The following is an 18,394-nucleotide window of genomic DNA, read 5'->3' as shown; positions in this document are numbered from 1 at the left end:
ATAAGTATATTCTTGCAAATTAAGTAAGTTTGAGGGTACTGAAATATTTTTTGACACAGTTGGAAATTATGAGTCTTAACATCACTAGTACACTAGTTACTTAAAAAAAATTCTAATATATTTTCTGTATCATGTCTATCTAGCTACCTTGACCTGAACCCTACTTTAAAAGCTAATTCGTCAGCTCACTAGCATCCCCCGGCTGAATAAAGGGTAAATAAATTACACTCGGAGATGGTCAGCATTTAAGCAACATCATTATAGCAGATTAAAAGAAAAACAGCGTATTATCGCGATAATTACTATTTTTGACTGCGACTAGACAAGCTGACCCAAAATATAATCCATCGTCTTGGAAACGCTCTAATACGGAAGCTCGCGAGGCCCACAGGAGCCGAAACGCGAAGGTTGTCAGGAGCAGCAGGAGGAGGCCACGGCTGGACAGTGTCTGACGTGGAAAGTGTCAGCACTGAGTAAGAAACTTCGGGCCAAAACAAGCCTCGAGAACAAAATTCCCCCAGTTCTCTGTAAGCTCCTGCGGGTTTCACAGAGGACAATGAGTCTGGATAAGGCGAAGCTGTGTGATTCACTGTTAACCTGGGTAAGTTTGACAGTAGCAACATTTCGAGCAAGGCTAACCGCCGGCTAAGAGGTGTCAGCAGGTGTTAGCAAATGTGGAGAATTACGGCTTTACTTTTGGAAGTTGTGGGCTCACGTAATCGATAAGGGGCATCTTTACTGACTTGGTCAATTAAACGCTTGGTGTTTTAAGTTGTAAGCTAACTGTCACTAGCCAGCCGAGCTAATTGGCTTTGTGAACACATTGGAGGTTTGCTCCTGGTGGTCTGCTTTATCTCTTATCCATGTTAGCAAACTGACTGCATTGTCAGCAAATTAACTGCCAGAAAAACAAACCCAAATAGCTTAGTGTAAGCTGAGAGGCCTAAGGAGTAATGTTAGGCTATCCAACACAGCCACGTTATTTTCAAAGCTCAGAGCAAATCCACCTGTTTGGCTCCTTTCTACAAAGAGGTGTGAAGACTTGGACTGAACTAAGACACCAACTAATAATAGCATACTAAGCAGGGCTGTAATCCCCCATTGCTGCTTAGTATTTTTTTTTTTTAATTTAAGTTATGTTTAGAAAGCTTGAGCAGCTTTACACAAAATCCCCAAATACATAAATCCCCCTTCTTTCTTTAAATTGGAAAGTTTTTAAAAATGATCTTGAGCAATTGTTCTTTAGACTTTCTGAAGGTCTTTCAAAGTTTCTTTTAACATCGGCTACTTTTTTACTCATTGTCCAGTCCAGTCCTCGTATCTGACCATTCTCAAAGAAATGTTTTTGTGTTTTTAAGCCACTCAACACTGACCTATGAATTATTCAAGCATAAAAAGACACCCAACTCAACGGATGAGCTAGTGTTGTCTACACAGACAAAATAGAGAACCAGTTTTAAATTGTATCTTTAGGCTTTACTAGCAGCAATATAACTTGTTCCTATTCCCAGTGATAACACAGGTTGACAGGCATAAAATGGTATTTATATAAAGAAGGTGATTCACTAAGAGCTGTTGGCTGAAAACTTCACATCTCAGCATGGTGTGCAGTGTGTCCTTAAAAATGTAAGGAAACTGAACAGGTCGCGGACAAAAGATGTATCAAGGATCAAAGAAGACTATATACAGCAGAGGAGCAGAATATAAAATCGTGGCCTTAAACAATAGAAAAAATTAGATGCATCAAGTTGACCCATCTACTGATTACTGATCAGAAATAGTCTCAGTGGAAATGTGGAGGTCAAGAAGCCATTCTTAAGGGAAGAAGGCAAGGACAGAAGGCTGAGCTATGCCAAAGTGGAACTGAATTTAAAATGGGTGGTAACAGATCTGGTGGAGTGAGTTAGAAAGCAGTAAAAATTCATTCTTTTTACTGCTTTTTTTTTTTTTTTTTTTTTTTTTTAAATACTGTAAAAATTCAGCCTAAATCTGAACAAAATTTTGTTCAGATTTAGGCTGCTCTACAGAGGAGATCAGGAGAGAGTACAACAGTGAGACTCTACAGCCATCTGTAAAACACAAGGAAGGCTCTGTATGGTATGGTGTTGGCTTTCAGTCAATATTTTTGGGATCTTTTCAAAATTGATGGAACTATGAATGCAGAAAAGTGTAATACCATCTGGGAACCATCTAATTGGTAATCATTCTATTTATCAGTATGACAGTGATCTCAAACACCCTGGCAATGCAATGAAAGCATACCCAAATAGAAAAACACACAAGACAACACCATCAGTCATGGATTGGCTTCCCTAGAGTCCAGTCACCAAACATTAAAGCATTGTTCTGTTCAAGATGATTCCACAAATGGCAAATACCAAATATGTATTTTCAAGTTTGTTAGAATTGTATAAATCACGTTTTCCCCAATTTACATTTATGTTTGTCGACGTTTCAATAAATCACTGCACCCATTTTCCTAATGATTCAAGATTTTTTGCACAGTGCTGTTTAGAATGGGGATATTAGATTCATTTATTTAATATAGTAATGTTTTCACCCTGGTTTAGTTTAATGTAATGTTGCTGTACATTAAATGTCAAAACATTGAAAGGTTTCTTTCTTTAATGACCAGCTCTTTAATGTCTTCACTCTCAGTTACAGACATTTCAGGTGCCATCGTGCAACAGCAAGCACGACCTGACAAGCGGAGTGGCCATTGCACATGTACTGCACAGAATGTAAGCACAAGCAGTATGTCACCAGTGTTGTTTCCACTAACTGCACGATTGTCTTCTGGAGATTCATTCAGAACTTACTCACTGAAATTTGCTTATCTGTATAATTTTGGATTGCCATTAAGTCCATTATCTATGCAAAATGTAGCCAGTTAAACAGTAAATGTTACCCAGACATGGCTCTGAATACCTCAGGCATCGGTGTGATTTTGTTTTTTTTTTAAATAAATAAAGTGATGTGTGCAGGCTTAATCACATCAACCAATTATTGGAAAATACACATTTGGAAAACAGATTTTTAATCAACCTATTTTAGCTGTAGCTGCTTCTTTATCATTATTCCCATGCTGTGTAGCTTTTAATGAATAGTTTTACTCTGTCATTGTGCCTGAAGGGACAGAAACACAGGGTCTCACTGCCCTGTGGTCTTGTTATCAATCTCAGTATCCAGAGATGTCGTCGTTACAATTCTCTTGTGCTCTCATTAACAGAGACCCTTCTTGGTTTAATGAGACATGGCTAGGCAGGATCAAGGAGGAGAGCGGGGCCAACTGGCGCCTCAAGGTAATTTGTGAAACAGCATGATATGACAGAACACCCTGTAGTTATCTAGAATGACTAAAATCAAAGATCTTTTTTTAAATTCTTCTGCTTGATTAATGAAAGTGTTACGATTGTAACCCCGTTTCATTCTTTCAGGTCAGCAATTTGAAAAAGATTCTGAAAAGCATGATGGAATATTATCACGATGTAAGAAACTTTTGCTGATTTGGCCTTCATTTTTCATGTGCTGCTTGACTCGAGCCTACCAGCTCACTTTTCTGTTTCGTGAACAGGTGCTCGGTCACCAGGTGTCTGATGAGCATATGCCAGACGTGAACCTGATAGGAGAGATGGGAGATGTCACAGAACTGGGAAAGCTGGTACAGCTCGTGTTGGGTTGTGCAGTCAGCTGCGAGAAGAAACAAGGTAGGCCTGTACACAAGTACATTTCTTCTGCTTTCATTTAGGAATAAATGCCTCATAATCACTGCTGAGAAGATATTTGTCAGCATGAAAACACAAAAACGCAATTCAGTGATCTCAAGTCATTTAGAAATGCTCACACGGACGGCAACTTTATTTAGACAACAGCTGTATTTAGCAGCTGGCCACTCACTTTATACCCAACTGCTTGCAAAGCATAATATGACATGACATACTATCATGGTGGCCAGATGGCCTTGTTTTCCTCCTCCATCCTTGAATAGACACTTTCTGGATTTTTTTTTCATAAATTTTTGCAAATGTTTAAAAAAAAAAAATGGACTGACCTCTTGCCAACATAAACATTCATTAGGGGATTAGGAGCAACATTAGGAGACGTGGCTGCTGGTTAACTGCTATATATGGCAACTGTGTTGAAGCACAAGATTAAAAGGTGCTAGAATCAGCATTCTTGTTATTATAGTAAATACATTTTATTCTGCTGAGTTGTAGAAGTAAAGAAGATGTCTCACACTTGTGGGTTTGCTTTTCAATAGCTGGGAAAGGCAGTGACTAAACTGCTATGAGATCTAGAAGAAGGGAGGGGGAAACAAATTTTTCAAATGTGGAAATTAATTGCTGCACAACTATGCCAGTAATTGGCACAGAGTGTGCAAGTGTGAGCACCTCCTGAAAGTTTTCTGGTCTGCAGCATTTGGATGTGTGTTAACACAATACCACAGTCTTTCCAGTGTGAACATCCTATCAAATTCACCCCAAGGACAGACCGTTCAGCACTCAGAGAAACTGCAAATAACCGAAGATCTACATCTCAGACACTACAGAACTCAGTCAACATGTTAAATGTTGATGTTCAAGACAGCGCAATTAGAAAAAGACTAAAGGAGTATGGCTTGTTTGCAAGGGTTGCAGCAGAGAGCCTCCTTCATCTAAAAGGAACATGGCAACACAGCTCAGGTTTCCAAAGCTGCATCTGAAAAAGCCTTAACGATGTCCTTTGGACAGATGAGACCAAAGTGGAAATGTTTGGCTATAATGCACAACACCACATGTGGCGAATAGCAACAACCGCCTCACACCAGCTGATAGCACGGTGGTGGAGGGGTAAATGTTTGGACGTGTTTTACAGCCACAAGACGTGGTTAACTCAGTCATTGAGCTGACCATGAACTCCTCTGTATACCAAAATATTCTAGAGTCAAATGTGAAGCTTTTGACAGCTAAAGCTTAGCTGAAATTAGGTCATGCAACAGGACTCTGGTCCCAGACAATCTACAACAGAATGACTAAAAAGGCAACAACAACAAAAAAAATCAAGGTGCTGCAATGATCCAAAGTCCAGAGTTCAACCTGATTGAAATTCTGTGGCAGGACCTTAAGAGCTGTGCATAAATGAAATGCTCAATGAAATGAAATGAAGCAACACTGTAAAGAAGAGTAGGACAAAATTCATCCACAGTGATGAGAGAGTGATAAAGTCATACCAGAACTAATTGCTTCAAATTATTGATGTTAAAGGCTATTCAAGCTACTGCAGGATGGAGTGTATTAAGTGTTTGGCATAGACTGCTGCATAGAGTACTAACATAAGAAGACTCATTTAATCATACATGCATATACTGCAGGGGTGGGGGAACTCCAGGCCTCAAGGGCAAATTCTAGATCTGTCCTTGATCCAAAACAGCTTGTTTAAATGGCTAAATAACCTCCTCATCGTGTCTTAAAGTTCTCCAGAGGCCTGGTAATGAACTACTCATTTGACTCAGGGTGAGATCTAAAACCTGCTAGACCCTCGAGGCCTGGAGTTCCCAACCCCTGGTATACTAGATTGTTGGCTTAAGGTGGTTCATTAGCTATAAAGCTTTCCTTTGAAAATGAATATTTTTTTGTTCCTCATTTCACAAATGGCAGAAAGATCGACCCATCCAGATGTGCACTCTTTTTACTTCCTTCCTGTGAAATAAGCAGTGTTGGACATTTTGCATCTTGCATACAGAAATACACATTTATTAAATTGGTGATAATGATGGAGACATGTTGGCATTCTCAAAAAAAAATAAGGTGTATGCGGTGCTCTTTCTTCTTTGGAGAGGTAAATGTTGGTGGCTTGAAACAGAAAAAGTTGGAACAGTTGTTTTTCTCTCAGTTATGGTCTGATCAATTTGTTGACAAGCTGTTTTCCCGTTACTGATAACAGCTCATGAGACAAAAAATGGTCAGGTCAGTTTCACAGAAAATTGACTGTAAAGCTGAGTCGATTTTTACAGCAGTGGTTTGACTTTCATGGGAGCGTGTGTGTGTGTGTGTGTGTGTGTGTGTGTTAATCTGTATTTGGCTGAGACTTCACTGGCCTTTGTTGTCTTCTAAACGCAGAGCAAATCCAGCAGATAATGACACTCGAGGAATCTGTCCAGCATGTTGTGATGACTGCCATTCAGGAAGTGAGTGAGCCTCTTTTTCTTTCCTCTTGGTTTACCCTGATTTGCATTAATCCAATTCTTAGTCACGGTTAATTCAAAATCAAAGAAGTCTGGATAAACATAAGACTAAAGAGCATCCCACAGACCCCTACTCTATGCTATTTACAAAGATGCGTTTACTGTTATCACCACCAAAGGGACTGTAAAAACCTGGATCATCTTCCAAGGTTTTTACCAAACAAGGTTATTCAGAGAACCAGATAAATCTGCCTTTGGCAAAAGACTGTTATTTTATTTTCCCTGTGGTTGCATTCATTGACTCACTTTCCTGTTTTGTTTTAGCTCTTATCGAAGGAGCCGTCATCTGAACCGGGAAGCCCAGAGACCTACGGGGATTTTGACTATCAGGTAAAAACCCACAACATATTCATTCCCCTACTTGTTTTTTACTTAGATTTGCTACATCCTGTGTTTGTGTTTACTCCCCACTGCTTTGATCAGTGTCAAATATCCTCTGTCTGCACGTCTTTTATTCGCAGTCCAGAAAGTATTATTTTCTGAGTGAGGAGGCAGACGAGAAGGAGGACCTGAGCCAGCGCTGTCGACACCTTGAACATCAGGTTGGTTTACTAAACACGGTTTTGATCATACTTGGCAAACATTTGCTGAGACTTTAAAGATATAATCCTAAGATTTCACTTCAGGTCAATTTGGCAATCAAGTCGGTGGAAACTGAAGAGACACTCTTTGAGCACACATTGGTTCAACAAATGGTTTTGTTGCACAAGCATCATCTGATTAAGGCCAGTGCTTTTCACACAAGACACAGTAGAGTTACAGCAGTATGTCAGCAGTGCTGGCAAGTTTCTGTGCAACCCTGCTAAAAGTGCTTTAAATCTATCATTTTGGTCCTTCACGTCTTTTTCCTGTGAGTACTTGAGTATAAATTCCACTTTTGTTTAGTTTGAACTCGTTTAACAGGAGATGGAGCAATAAGCATGATTGAGTACAGAAGTACGCTATAAAAACACTGAGACAAAAACCATACAACACTAATGTTGCAGTCCACCTATACATAGCCTACATTTATTGATTAAATTTGATGGGTGTACCAAGTTTGGATGGTTCCCACCTTGGCCGGAGGGGTGTACTATAAAGCAAGATTATTGGATTATTCAGGTTAAAATCAGCGTTTTCAATGTCTGGAAAGTGGCTCCCTTTTCCCTGGCTACAATACTCTGGTAACTTATGTTAAACATACAACCTGGTCCAGAGCACATTATGTTCCTAGTTGAAAGCGCCACATTTTTACTTATTCCAGCATGCTTTAAGTGGGATAGAAAATGGTATGTTACAGGTTGACAAATTGCATCTATAAACCCTAACACAGTGGTGTCCAAACCTTTACTGTTTAAATGTATAAGGTTTACAGTTTCAGAGTTGTGTGCAGCTCTCACGTTAGAAATAAACAGCGGAACGCAGCTATAGAATGAATTCAGTAAATATGAATTTACTTCAAGATGATATATTTACTACGTTGCATGCTTGTGATGATATCGAGTTTGTAATATTAACATTAATGTGTTTAATTGTAGTAGTAGAAGTAGTATAACATTTCATGTCAGACAAGAGAAATTCTGACTTAACAAAGAAAGTTGATCGTCGCTTTCTGGGGTTTTAGGTTTAGGCTTTAACAGAAAGCCGGGCTTTTTTGACTTGCCTCATAGGACACCCCTCAGTTCTCACTTGTAAAGAAGATTTTGAGCTCAGTGTGTAAGAATATAAAGAGTGGATAGCAGAATAGCTGTTGCTGGGGAGAAATGGTTTGATTGCATGGAAATCTTGAGGATTATAACTTTAAGATGAGTCTCGGGTTTGTTTTATCAATCTTTGAGCTGTTGACTTGAAATTTGAAAAAATAATGCCATTTCATCTCTGCCTACCAGATTTACAGACTCTCAGAGGTTTAGTTTTGCTGTATTTTTTTATTTATTTATTTTTTTAGAGAAGCATGTTGCGTGTGTCTGTGCCTGCAATTTATTTGTGCTCTGGCCTTTTATTGATTAGCCAGCCAAAGGCTTTGTTTGTGTTCCCTTGACTTGTTTTTGCACCACTGAATGTGAGCGGACTAATTCAGACTTTTTTCTTTTTTTTGAAAAAGAGGATCCCAGTCGATAGTTGCATAACATCAAGATAAAACTGACACGTTGCCTTGGGATGGAGCAGTAGCCAACTATAATTTGTACTGCTCCCAGCCCACCTGTTTGTTTACTTACTCGGCCCACGCATTAGGGATTAGTCATTTGTGTTGTTTTGAAAGCTATTTACTGTTACTGGTTTGGTGCTAAAGCATGCAATCTGTCCTTAAAGTTCAGTGTAGGGTTTTGCTGTATTCAGACTGGAAAGATATCCTGCAGGTAAGTATGCGCTCTCCTCTCTTAATATTGGAATGCAAGCTTGTTTAACTATGAGCGCCGTTCAGTCTGACACAAACATTTAAAAGTAATGCAGCTCTAAACCACAGCCGGCCCTTTCCTCAAACCAACCACCGTCATCGATGTAGATCTGTTCTCCTGCCGACTATTAATGTTACACATGTATTACTTACGGTCCTCAATGAGCTCTGCATACTCGTCTGCTCATATCATGAGGATCTGCTTTGAACCCTGGGGGTAAAGCTAACAACTGCACTACTGAGAATGTTCCATCTGCTTGAGATCATTGCACACCAGCTGACTAACACACATTTTACAAAAGAGCTTGTGATATTACAGCAAAGCATGTGTTTAAGGTCCTCTTTGCACTGAAAGTGGTGAGTTATCGCTGTTTATCTTGTTTTCCTTCATGAATCTGTTGTGTCCTTGCACTGTGGCTTTTTTGTATATAGGCTGGTTTTTTTTGCTGCTTTTTGTTATGCTTCAATCTCGACCTTTCCTCTATTGTGTCTCCTTGTCCTGTTTTTCACCCCTTTTTAAAGCTGTAGCTCACCTTCCGTCTCTTCTCTCTCAGCAGTCCACTGCACACTCAATCTTTACACCTCTTTTTGCAATGTTTGTGCTCCGTTTCTCTCTCCCACCCCCCTCCGACAGCTGTCAGTGGCTCTGGAGGAGAAGATGTCCCTGCAGGCAGAGACGCGCTCCCTGAAAGAGAAGCTCAGCCTATGCGAATCTCTGGACGCCTCCACCACTGCCATCACTGGCAAGAAGCTGCTGCTGCTGCAGAGTCAGATGGAGCAGCTTCAGGAGGAAAACTACAGGTACAAGTGGTACTTAAGTACTTAGGAAAACAACCCGGGGTTTATAATGAGTGTCTCAGTCATTAACTCTTTAAAAAGATGTAGTAGTAGTAGTAGTAGTAGTGGTGGTGGTAGTATAAAATTTCAGCCCTCGTTCATAACATATGAGTCAACTTTATAAAGACATGCAAATCAGATGCCGTTGAGTCAGCTGTTCCTTTGAGTGTCTTTCAAAGTGCATATCCAGTCATATTAACCACTGTATATCTCAGACTGGAGAACGGCAGAGACGACATGCGTGTGCGGGCAGAGATACTGGAGCGCGAGGTGGCTGAGCTGCAGCTACGGAACGAAGACCTGACCAGCCTGGCGCAGGAGGCCCAGGCCCTCAAAGACGAGATGGACATCCTCAGGTGAGAGCAGCTCGAACAGATCGAGTTCAGTTGATCATGAAAATGTAAACAAGCCAGTTAAACAGTGGTTATTATGTAAGGAGTGGTGTAGGCCTTTTTGCAAGCTCACAAGTTTGTAGTGAAAGAAACTGCAGAAAGTTGCGCTTTGTGGGCGTTTGGTCACATGGACACTAAGTGTTTGTGTTCATGCTTTGCAGGCTTTTTTGAATGCATTACATTCACAGTTTACAAGTGTTTTACATATAAAGGTTTTCCTTGTGTCAAAACGGGTAATTGTAAACATTTGCTAACAACTTCTGCTGAGCTACTACTTCAGGAACTGTGAATAAAACAACTGCCAACAATCAGAAGGTCCTGCTAGTAAATATTGTATGTGAATTACAGGGTGCAATGCTTCTTTTATTATACAAAGATTGTTTTAAATATATTTGCTTCTGTCCAACAAATTCAGTGTTTCCTTCTGTTTGAGTAGTAGTTGCAAAAAACAGTGGATGAGTTGAAGTTTCTTGGCATATTTGAAGATTGATCTCTGTAGAAGAGGCAAAAACTTTAAACAGTTTTGATCCTGAGTCCAAAAGTATCAATACACATACTAATACAGTGTTGGTAAATTCTTAATATCAAGAATGTTGATAATGACGAGCCTTTTCCTTTAAGTAGTAGTTCAAACTGATAATAGATGAACTCACAGAAGCAACCCCCATGCTGCCCACACACAGATGTCCATTCTGCTCTCTCTGACATCTGTGTTGATAATACAAATTTTCATGCATTGACACCGGCTTGCGTCAGAGTACACATCTACATGGACGCATTGTGTTAAGTATAACTCATATTCCTCTGCTGTTGCTCGATGCCTCCCACGCTATGCTTTCCTTCCCCCTCAGGCACTCGTCTGACCGGGTGAACCAGCTCGAGGCGATGGTGGAGACGTACAAGAGGAAGCTGGAGGACCTGGGAGACCTGCGCAGACAAGTGCGCCTCCTGGAAGAGCACAACACTGTGTACATGCAGCGCACGTGCGAGCTGGAGGAGGAGCTTCGCAGGGCCAACGCTGTCCGCAGTCAGCTGGACACCTACAAGAGACAGGCAAGCTGTGCTTTTGCCTGTTCCTGTGCTGGGACATCCAAGAGATGCGAAACACATTCTGGCTCGTACACGTGTTTGGAAACCCTTTTCATTTATTTATTTATTTATTTATTTAAAATAGAGCACTCTGGCTGACTGTATGCTCTCTGACTTGTAGGCTCATGAGCTTCACACCAAGCACTCAGCAGAGGCCATGAAAGCTGAGAAGTGGCAGTTTGAGTACAAGAACCTTCACGACAAGTACGACGCACTGCTGAAGGAGAAGGAAGTGAGTCGGAGAGTATTTTTGAGAAATTAAAAATAAACAGTTTTTATATGGGGGGAAATGTGCACATGGTCTACAGAGTGTTTTTGTACACTGAGGCCCTCTCATTTCCCTCTCGGTCTAGTAATAGTTTTGATTTCAGTGATGACAAATGATGTTTAGATTGGCGTTTGTTGTGATCATTACAGAAAGCACTTCCCTACATGGAGAATTGTGTCCTGGTAGATACTGTACTATTCTTCAGCGGACTCCCACATCCTGTGTCAATTCTAGTAGCTTCTGCAGTCAAGGAGTGATTAATTTTCTCGCTTACTTGTGGGTGTAATTAGGAAATGTGCTAATATGACGTGGATACTTGTATTTGCTCTGTCTCTGTCTCTGTCTGGACTGCATCGCATCCAAGTCCAGATATAGAAAACCTGACGCTACATGGATCTTAAGGCCACTTAAGGTGTTTTGGTGTCCTTTGTTTTCCAGCGTCTGATCGCAGAAAGAGACACACTGCGGGAGACAAACGATGAGCTCAGGTGTGCACAAGTCCAGCAGAGGTATCTCAGTGGAGCAGGTGAGTTGAAAGCATAGGTATGGCTAGAAAACACCTAAAACAATGGGCTTTACTGAGAAATATGTCACGCACTGTTGGAGGAAAAAAATAAATAAAACATAAGGAAACTTGGAAGTTGGACCCTCTTCTTCCTTTAGAACAGCCTTAAATCTCTGTGGCACAGATTCAGGAAAGTGTTGGAAACATTTCTCAGAGATTTGACATGATAGCATCACACAGCTACTGCAGATTTGTCAGCTGCACATCCATGATAATCTCCCGTTCCACCAAATCCTAAAGGTGCTCTAGATCTGGTGACTGGACACTACTTGAGTACAGTAAACTCTGTGTTTAACTCATTCACTGCCAGCCATTGGCAGTGAATGAGTTAAACCCATTGACTCATTCACTGCCATTGACGGCTATAGACGTCAATGGCAGTGAATGAGTTAAGAATGGTGTGTCATCCTGCTGTAAGCAACCATCAGAAGATGGTCACACTGTGGTCATAAAGGGGTGGACATGGTCAGTGAGACACATGAAGAGACTACACAGATCACTCCTAATTAAACTAAAATCACTTTTCTTTCCCATTCAGATGTTCAGTCCACATCTACATACATAGATGCTTTTTGTTGCTGTCATGTGATTGGCTGATTAGATATTTTTGTAACTGAGCAATTAAACTGGTGTACCTAATAAAGTGGCCAGTGAGTGTAATGGTAATACTAAAGAGTGTAACTTTTTTGGGGGGGGGGGATTGTAAACATTTACAGTGAAAAAATTTCTCAGGCTGAAATTGGCCTTTTTAGTAAACGTGGTCAAGTGTCCAGCTGACAGTGTGTGCGAGTCCTCCATCCAAATGCAGTCAGATAACAGTGGTTCTGGTTCAGAGGTCGTCATCCTCTGCACCGCTTACTAGAAAGGAAGCAAAGAACCTTCTAAAGACTGATTCAGCTCCACAGCCATAATTCAGTTTAATTTCTCTATCACAACAGTCGCCTCAAAGTGCCTCGTATCATATTTTTCATTATTGAGCTCCTTATTTTATTCTGTTAATCGTTTTAAATGTAGTTCAGTTCTATTGAATTTGGGATCTTCAGTGTGATTTCTGTGCAACTATTTTGTTTTAAGGGGGGGGTTTGTTTGTGCTGTTTCACTTTATCAAACTGATTTGGGGTTGGGGTATTTTGTTTGGTTGTTTGTTGTTGTTGTTTTTGGGGGGGGAGACACAGGAATTCCTCGACTTTTGCGATGATTTGTTTGTCTGACTGTCTTTCTCTCTGCAGGAGGCTTGTGTGACAGCGGTGACACGGTTGAAAACCTGGCTGCAGAGATCATGCCAACTGAGATCAAGTATGTCTGTTTGCACATTTCAATGTTTTCTTTTGTTTGGTGTTTTTTAACCATAATAAGAAGGCCGTTTTATTTTAAGTCTATACAAACATGCCTCGGTGTAACTTTCACTCACGCACTCACTCGTGCCATGTGTACATTCTTGCTAACACAACCACAAAAGTTTATTTTTAGAAAGTGGACGTTGCGTGCCAAATGGCGACACATGGCGCGTTTGGCCTGGGCGTTGGTGGATAGAAGTTTCGTTCATGCTTCCATTTGCAGCCGCCATTCTCTAACCCGTTTATTTTATCCCCGCCCCTCTTTTTCCCTTCACCTCCTGTCGCCCCGCTCTTATCATTGCTGCTTTGACAGGGAGACAGTTGTTCGTCTCCAAAGTGAAAACAAGATGCTGTGCGTCCAAGAGGAGACCTACCGACAGAAACTTGTGGAAGTTCAGGCTGAGCTGGAGGAGGCTCAACGCAGCAAGAATGGGCTAGAAACTCAGAACAGGTAGGGGTGTGTGTGTGTCCGCACACTCTTCTTTCAGCAGTGTTAAATAACCAGTCTGCTTCTAGGCCACCATACTGTGCGTTCCTGGACATTAAGCTGGTTGTTTGGCTGATAGGAGGAGTGATATCTGCCTAAATGTCAACTCACCCTCTGGACTGTGTGTTCAACTGAACTGTGTGGGCTGGACTGGAGGACAGACAAGCAAAAAGCCAGATTGTCCCTCGACTCAGTGTGTGTGTGTGTGTGTGTGTGTGTGTGTGTGTGTGTGTGTGTGTGTGTGTGTGTGTTTACATGCCTGTGGGCATGTGGACATGTGGGTGGACTGTGTGTGTGTACGTTTGTGTGTGTGTGTGTGTGTGTGTGTGTGTCCATTGCAACACCAGGCCCAGGGTGTGGGAAGCATCCTCAGCAACAGTACCAGGAGGAGAGGAGTGGAGTGAGCATGCTCAGTAGAGCAGAGCAGTGAATGGCCAGGCGGCACAGTCGGTGCCTGCAGCAGATGTACAAGGACCCACTTGATACTTTGCAAACATCTTCCACCCACAGTAGCAGCAGCTTAATAAGTTTGTGTTGCATCTTTCACGTCTTTTACCATCTGCCTCTCTATAAACCCTTTTCCTTCTCTAGTCATGCCCCCTCCCCCACACACCTCCCTCCTTTTGTTTTTTGTTTTTTTCCTCCTTCTCTTCCCAACCTTTCCTCTCATTCTTACCCCATGTTTCCTTTATTTTCCTCTTTCCAAGGCTGAACCAGCAGCAGATCTCAGAGCTGCGTTCTCAGGTCGAGGAGCTCCAGAAAGCACTCCAGGAGCAGGACAGCAAGAACGAGGACGTGAGTAGAAAGACCGGTTTGCTTCTCATCTGCCCACTTCTGCTATTACATAACTCAACACAATCAAGCTGACAGAATATTGGCAGCATATACACAGTGTGCAACTGACTTTTTTTTTCTCATCAGTTTTACCTTGAAGTGAAATATAAGATGCGAGATTAAATTCTAACCAACAAAGTCATTTATTATGTATATGCTCAAGTCATTGAAGGGTTTTAGCTGGCATGGTATTTATATGGCACACTGAGTATATTGAAACGATTAGTTCTGAAATCACTCTGCCTTTGAGGACCGCATTGTTTGTTCTCCTACTTTGATACATGTTGTGTGGGAATTTAACCCGTGTTTGCTGTGGTGATTCACCGGTAACGCCTGCCCCTCTGTGTCTGTCTCTCTCCGCCTGCCCCCACCGATCAACTCTGCCAAAATCAGGCCATCGTAAGTACGGCCCGCCCTCTCTCCAACTGGCCTATGATTTGACTTTGACACCTTGACTTTCACAGTTTAGTGTGTGTGTGTGTGTGTGTGTGTGTGTGTGTGTTTTTAAATGTGCCGTTTTAAGTACAATGGATTTTAAGTTTCTTTCTTTCTTTTCTTCTTCTTTGAAGTCGTCCTTATTGAAGAAAAAGCTTGAGGAGCACCTGTGAGTATTATTTTTCTGCTGCTTACTGATGCCTGTCTGCCTTCTGTGCTGCAAACAAAAGTGAACTCACACAAGTGTCGATGTGTGTACTGTTCCAGGGAGAAGCTCCAGGAGGCCCAGTCAGACCTGCAAAAGAAAAAAGAGGTCATTGATGACCTGGAGCCCAAAGTAGACAGCAACAGTAAGGAATGTCATGTAGATGGTATTCAGAAGAAGTTCAGCTTTGTTCCTTTCCTAAACACAAATTTGTTTTTCCTTCTAGTGGCTAAGAAGATTGATGAACTCCAGGAGATCCTGCGGAAGAAGGACGAGGACATGAAGCAGATGGAGCAGCGATACAAACGCTACGTGGAGAAGGCGAGAACGGTCAGTGGTTATAGGAGTACTGCACTTTTTATTTCACACATTTTTAAAGACTTCGACCTTTTTAAATATCAGAAAAAATGATGTTCTAAGCTCTTTAAATTAATATCCTTTTGTGTGCAGGTGATCAAAACCCTGGATCCTAAGCAGCAGCCAGTGGCTCCTGATAGTCAGGCCATGAAAAACCAGCTGATGGAGAAGGAGAGAAGAATCCAGCATCTGGAGGTATGAACCTCTGACTCTGAGAGACAAGTGTGCTTCCATCAGCACTGTAAATCCCACTAATGCATGATGATGGTGTTCCTTTTATACAGCATGATTATGAGAAGAGCAGGGCCAGGCATGACCAGGAGGTGAAACTCATCATCAGTGCCTGGTACAACATGGTGAGCGAGCGTGTAAATACACAAAAGCTCAAACAGGAACTACATCCACACCACCCAATCCCTCACTCCTTCATCTTTCTCTTTCCTCCGCCCTCTTTACCTGTCAGGGAATGGGGCTGCATCAGAAAGTGTCTGGTGAGCGGCTGGGCTCCTCCAACCAGGCCATGTCCTTCCTCGCCCAGCAGAGACAACTCACCAACGCAAGGAGAGGCCTGACACGACACCACCCGAGATGAGACACGGAGGCGTGACAGTTACCCTCAAATGAAAAGCAAAGTGCACACAAGGTGATCCATGTGATCTCTGAGTGTCTTTTGCCTTTTTTATGCCTTCACTGGGATCACTGTGCCTCAGTTTTGTCACGCTGCTGCTGCCCCCTGCTGGCTCTTACTGATATGAGAAGATTTCTTTTCTCCGTTGGGCTCCAGAGCAGAAGCTCTCTGCTCTGATTAAAAAGTAGGAGTTATAGGCCTTAAGAAGAGGCCACCTCACCTTTTAAGGTGACTTTTATTTCCCCTGTAGCTTCTTGGACTTTTTTTTTTCCTTGAACATCTATTTAAAATCCTTTTTTATTTATTTTTTTATGTTAAACAGTGAAACAGAACTGGAACAAGTTTTGTCAGGTGCCAGTTTAAATGTGATAGATGACAGAGAAGTTTGACTACTCCAAGTGCTACAGAACAAAAGCTGCACAAGCTGTCCTCATACCTCCACTACAGCAGATCGTCATGTTCACTACATTTTGGGTTTTATGTGTTTGCTGAGGTTTTTTTTTGTTTTTTGGTTTTTTTCTTGTAGCGTTTTTATTTTTAGTCTAAGTTTGAAGTACCTTTGGGAAAAAATGTAAAAATCAAGCGGGTGTGTAACAGCTTTAGTCTTGATTTCTTCTGTATTCTCTTTAAATGCTTTTTTTTTTTTTTTTTTTTTTTTCCCCTTCTCAGCCTTAAATCTGAAACATGTCTTTTGTAAATATTTTCACAGTGTACACCAAAGCACTTTCTCTCTAGAAGGGTGGGTTTGTTCAGTGCCTCGCAAAAGTCTCCCATGCTAGCCCTTTATAGATGAGACTGAACACTGACATGTTTGCAGCGCCAACACTGTTTCTGTCACACTGCAGGTACGTGCTCAAGTCTGGTGATATGACTTTTGTTTATTTTTCTTTTCGCTGTTGCCTCTAAATATTATTTTTTTATTTTTTTTATTCCTATCCATAAGACCTCCCCCATCAGGGGGTCTGATTGTGGGTCGGACCCAACTGCACTCTCCACTTTAAACACAAAAACTGGATAACACTATGCGAGAGTCTCTAATCATAAAAACACTAAAAAATATATAAAACTGAGTCAGCTGATGTGCTGTTTGCCGCTGCTAGGTGTTGTTCACGGCTGAGCTGAGCTGGAAGGAAACGTGTTCTTCAATGCGCTGGAATTTTTCCTGTGACAGGAAATCGACAGCAGATTAAAAAGCCTGAGGCACATTTATCAGACTCTACGTCTGCCTTTCTTTACAACCGTTGATCAAGTTGTTTTTGTGCGTCCCATGTCAGAGCTGCTGTCCTGTGACTTGTACTTGCCTCTAACAGTTTGTGCTATGATCTACAAAGACCAGAGTCCTGCTGTTGTGTAAACACTTTTTACTTTTTTGTTCTACTGATTTTTTTTTTTTTTTTAAGTTGGTTTTTATGGCGTAAAATTATTGGTCCACATATGCATGGTGTGAAAGGTTGCATCATGAAATGGTCTACTAGATTATAGCATAATGTACTTGGCACAGGGTTAAATTATTTGTAGTCCTCTCTGTTCTACTTTTTGCACTACAAATAAATGGGATCTTAAGTTAAAGATGGCATTTTGTGTTCTTCTTTTCAGTGCATTCAAAGACTCACTTTCAGTCCCTTCCGATTTAGACTTACCCAGAGAGGTCTGAGAAAGCACGCCAACCCAGGTTTTATCAAAGTGGGCCCTTGTTGTGGGTAGACTTTCATTCCGTCACAGTCCTAAAGGCCAAACCGATTAGTCAAACTTCTCACATCCTTTGTGCAACTGTCAAAACGGTGAAGGCATTGTTTATCCGTCGCACCACTTTTCCACAAGCACATCTCAACGGATTAAAGAGAGGTGGCACATTCAAACATGATGAACAACAGCACAATGTAATAGAATGGCATGTTTGGGGGGGGCTGTAAGATTCACCTAAGATTTGTTAAGTCTGTACTATGTAACAACCATGAACCACTCCTGATTTCTTTATATTTTTCTGGGAAAATGGGAGATGCAGCAGATTAAACATTAAGGATTAAAAACAGTTTCTACAATTCAAACAAACTTGAAGTCAGTTTGTATGACCACCTTTATTCTTTAACACACCCTCAACTCTAAGGTAAGATAGCCACCCACTGAGACCCATTTTTCATGAGGCTTCAGTGAACTCAGATCCTGTGTTGGGTTTCCACTATTTTATGGTTATTTATTTATTGGTTAAAGCCTGCCACGTTGTCTTTTGTCCACCACATGTCCAGCTTCCACCCTCCATCCATTTTCTTCCACTTATCCTTATCAGGGTTGCGGCAGGGGAGTGCTGGAGCCTATCCCAGCTACCATAGGAAGAGTTCACCCTGCGCAGGCCCCCGTTT

General features: G+C 41.5%; 1 protein-coding gene across 1 annotated transcript; it reads left to right on the top strand.

The window, feature by feature from the left end:
• Positions 1 to 380: 380 nt before the first annotated feature.
• On the top strand, positions 381 to 17,603 carry hook2 (hook microtubule-tethering protein 2). Its single transcript, XM_085270374.1, has 22 exons — positions 381 to 601; positions 2,659 to 2,741; positions 3,230 to 3,302; positions 3,438 to 3,488; positions 3,575 to 3,707; positions 6,099 to 6,166; positions 6,488 to 6,553; positions 6,685 to 6,765; positions 9,235 to 9,401; positions 9,653 to 9,793; positions 10,681 to 10,882; positions 11,040 to 11,150; positions 11,625 to 11,712; positions 12,981 to 13,047; positions 13,402 to 13,539; positions 14,283 to 14,370; positions 14,979 to 15,013; positions 15,112 to 15,194; positions 15,276 to 15,379; positions 15,500 to 15,601; positions 15,691 to 15,762; positions 15,870 to 17,603. The coding sequence occupies exons 1-22, from the start codon at positions 557 to 559 to the stop codon at positions 15,996 to 15,998; spliced, it is 2,127 nt and encodes a 708-aa protein (XP_085126500.1). The 5' UTR covers positions 381 to 556; the 3' UTR covers positions 15,999 to 17,603.
• The last annotated feature ends 791 nt before the right edge of the window (positions 17,604 to 18,394 follow it).

The sequence above is a fragment of the Mchenga conophoros genome, linkage group LG4, assembly GCF_057382185.1.
Source record: "Mchenga conophoros isolate Kocher_MC1m ecotype Shallow Benthic linkage group LG4, M_conophoros_male_GT1.1, whole genome shotgun sequence".
NCBI lineage: Eukaryota > Metazoa > Chordata > Actinopteri > Cichliformes > Cichlidae > Mchenga > Mchenga conophoros.
The sequence above is the reverse complement of the archived record's forward strand: the minus strand, read 5'-3'. Positions and strand labels throughout refer to the sequence as shown.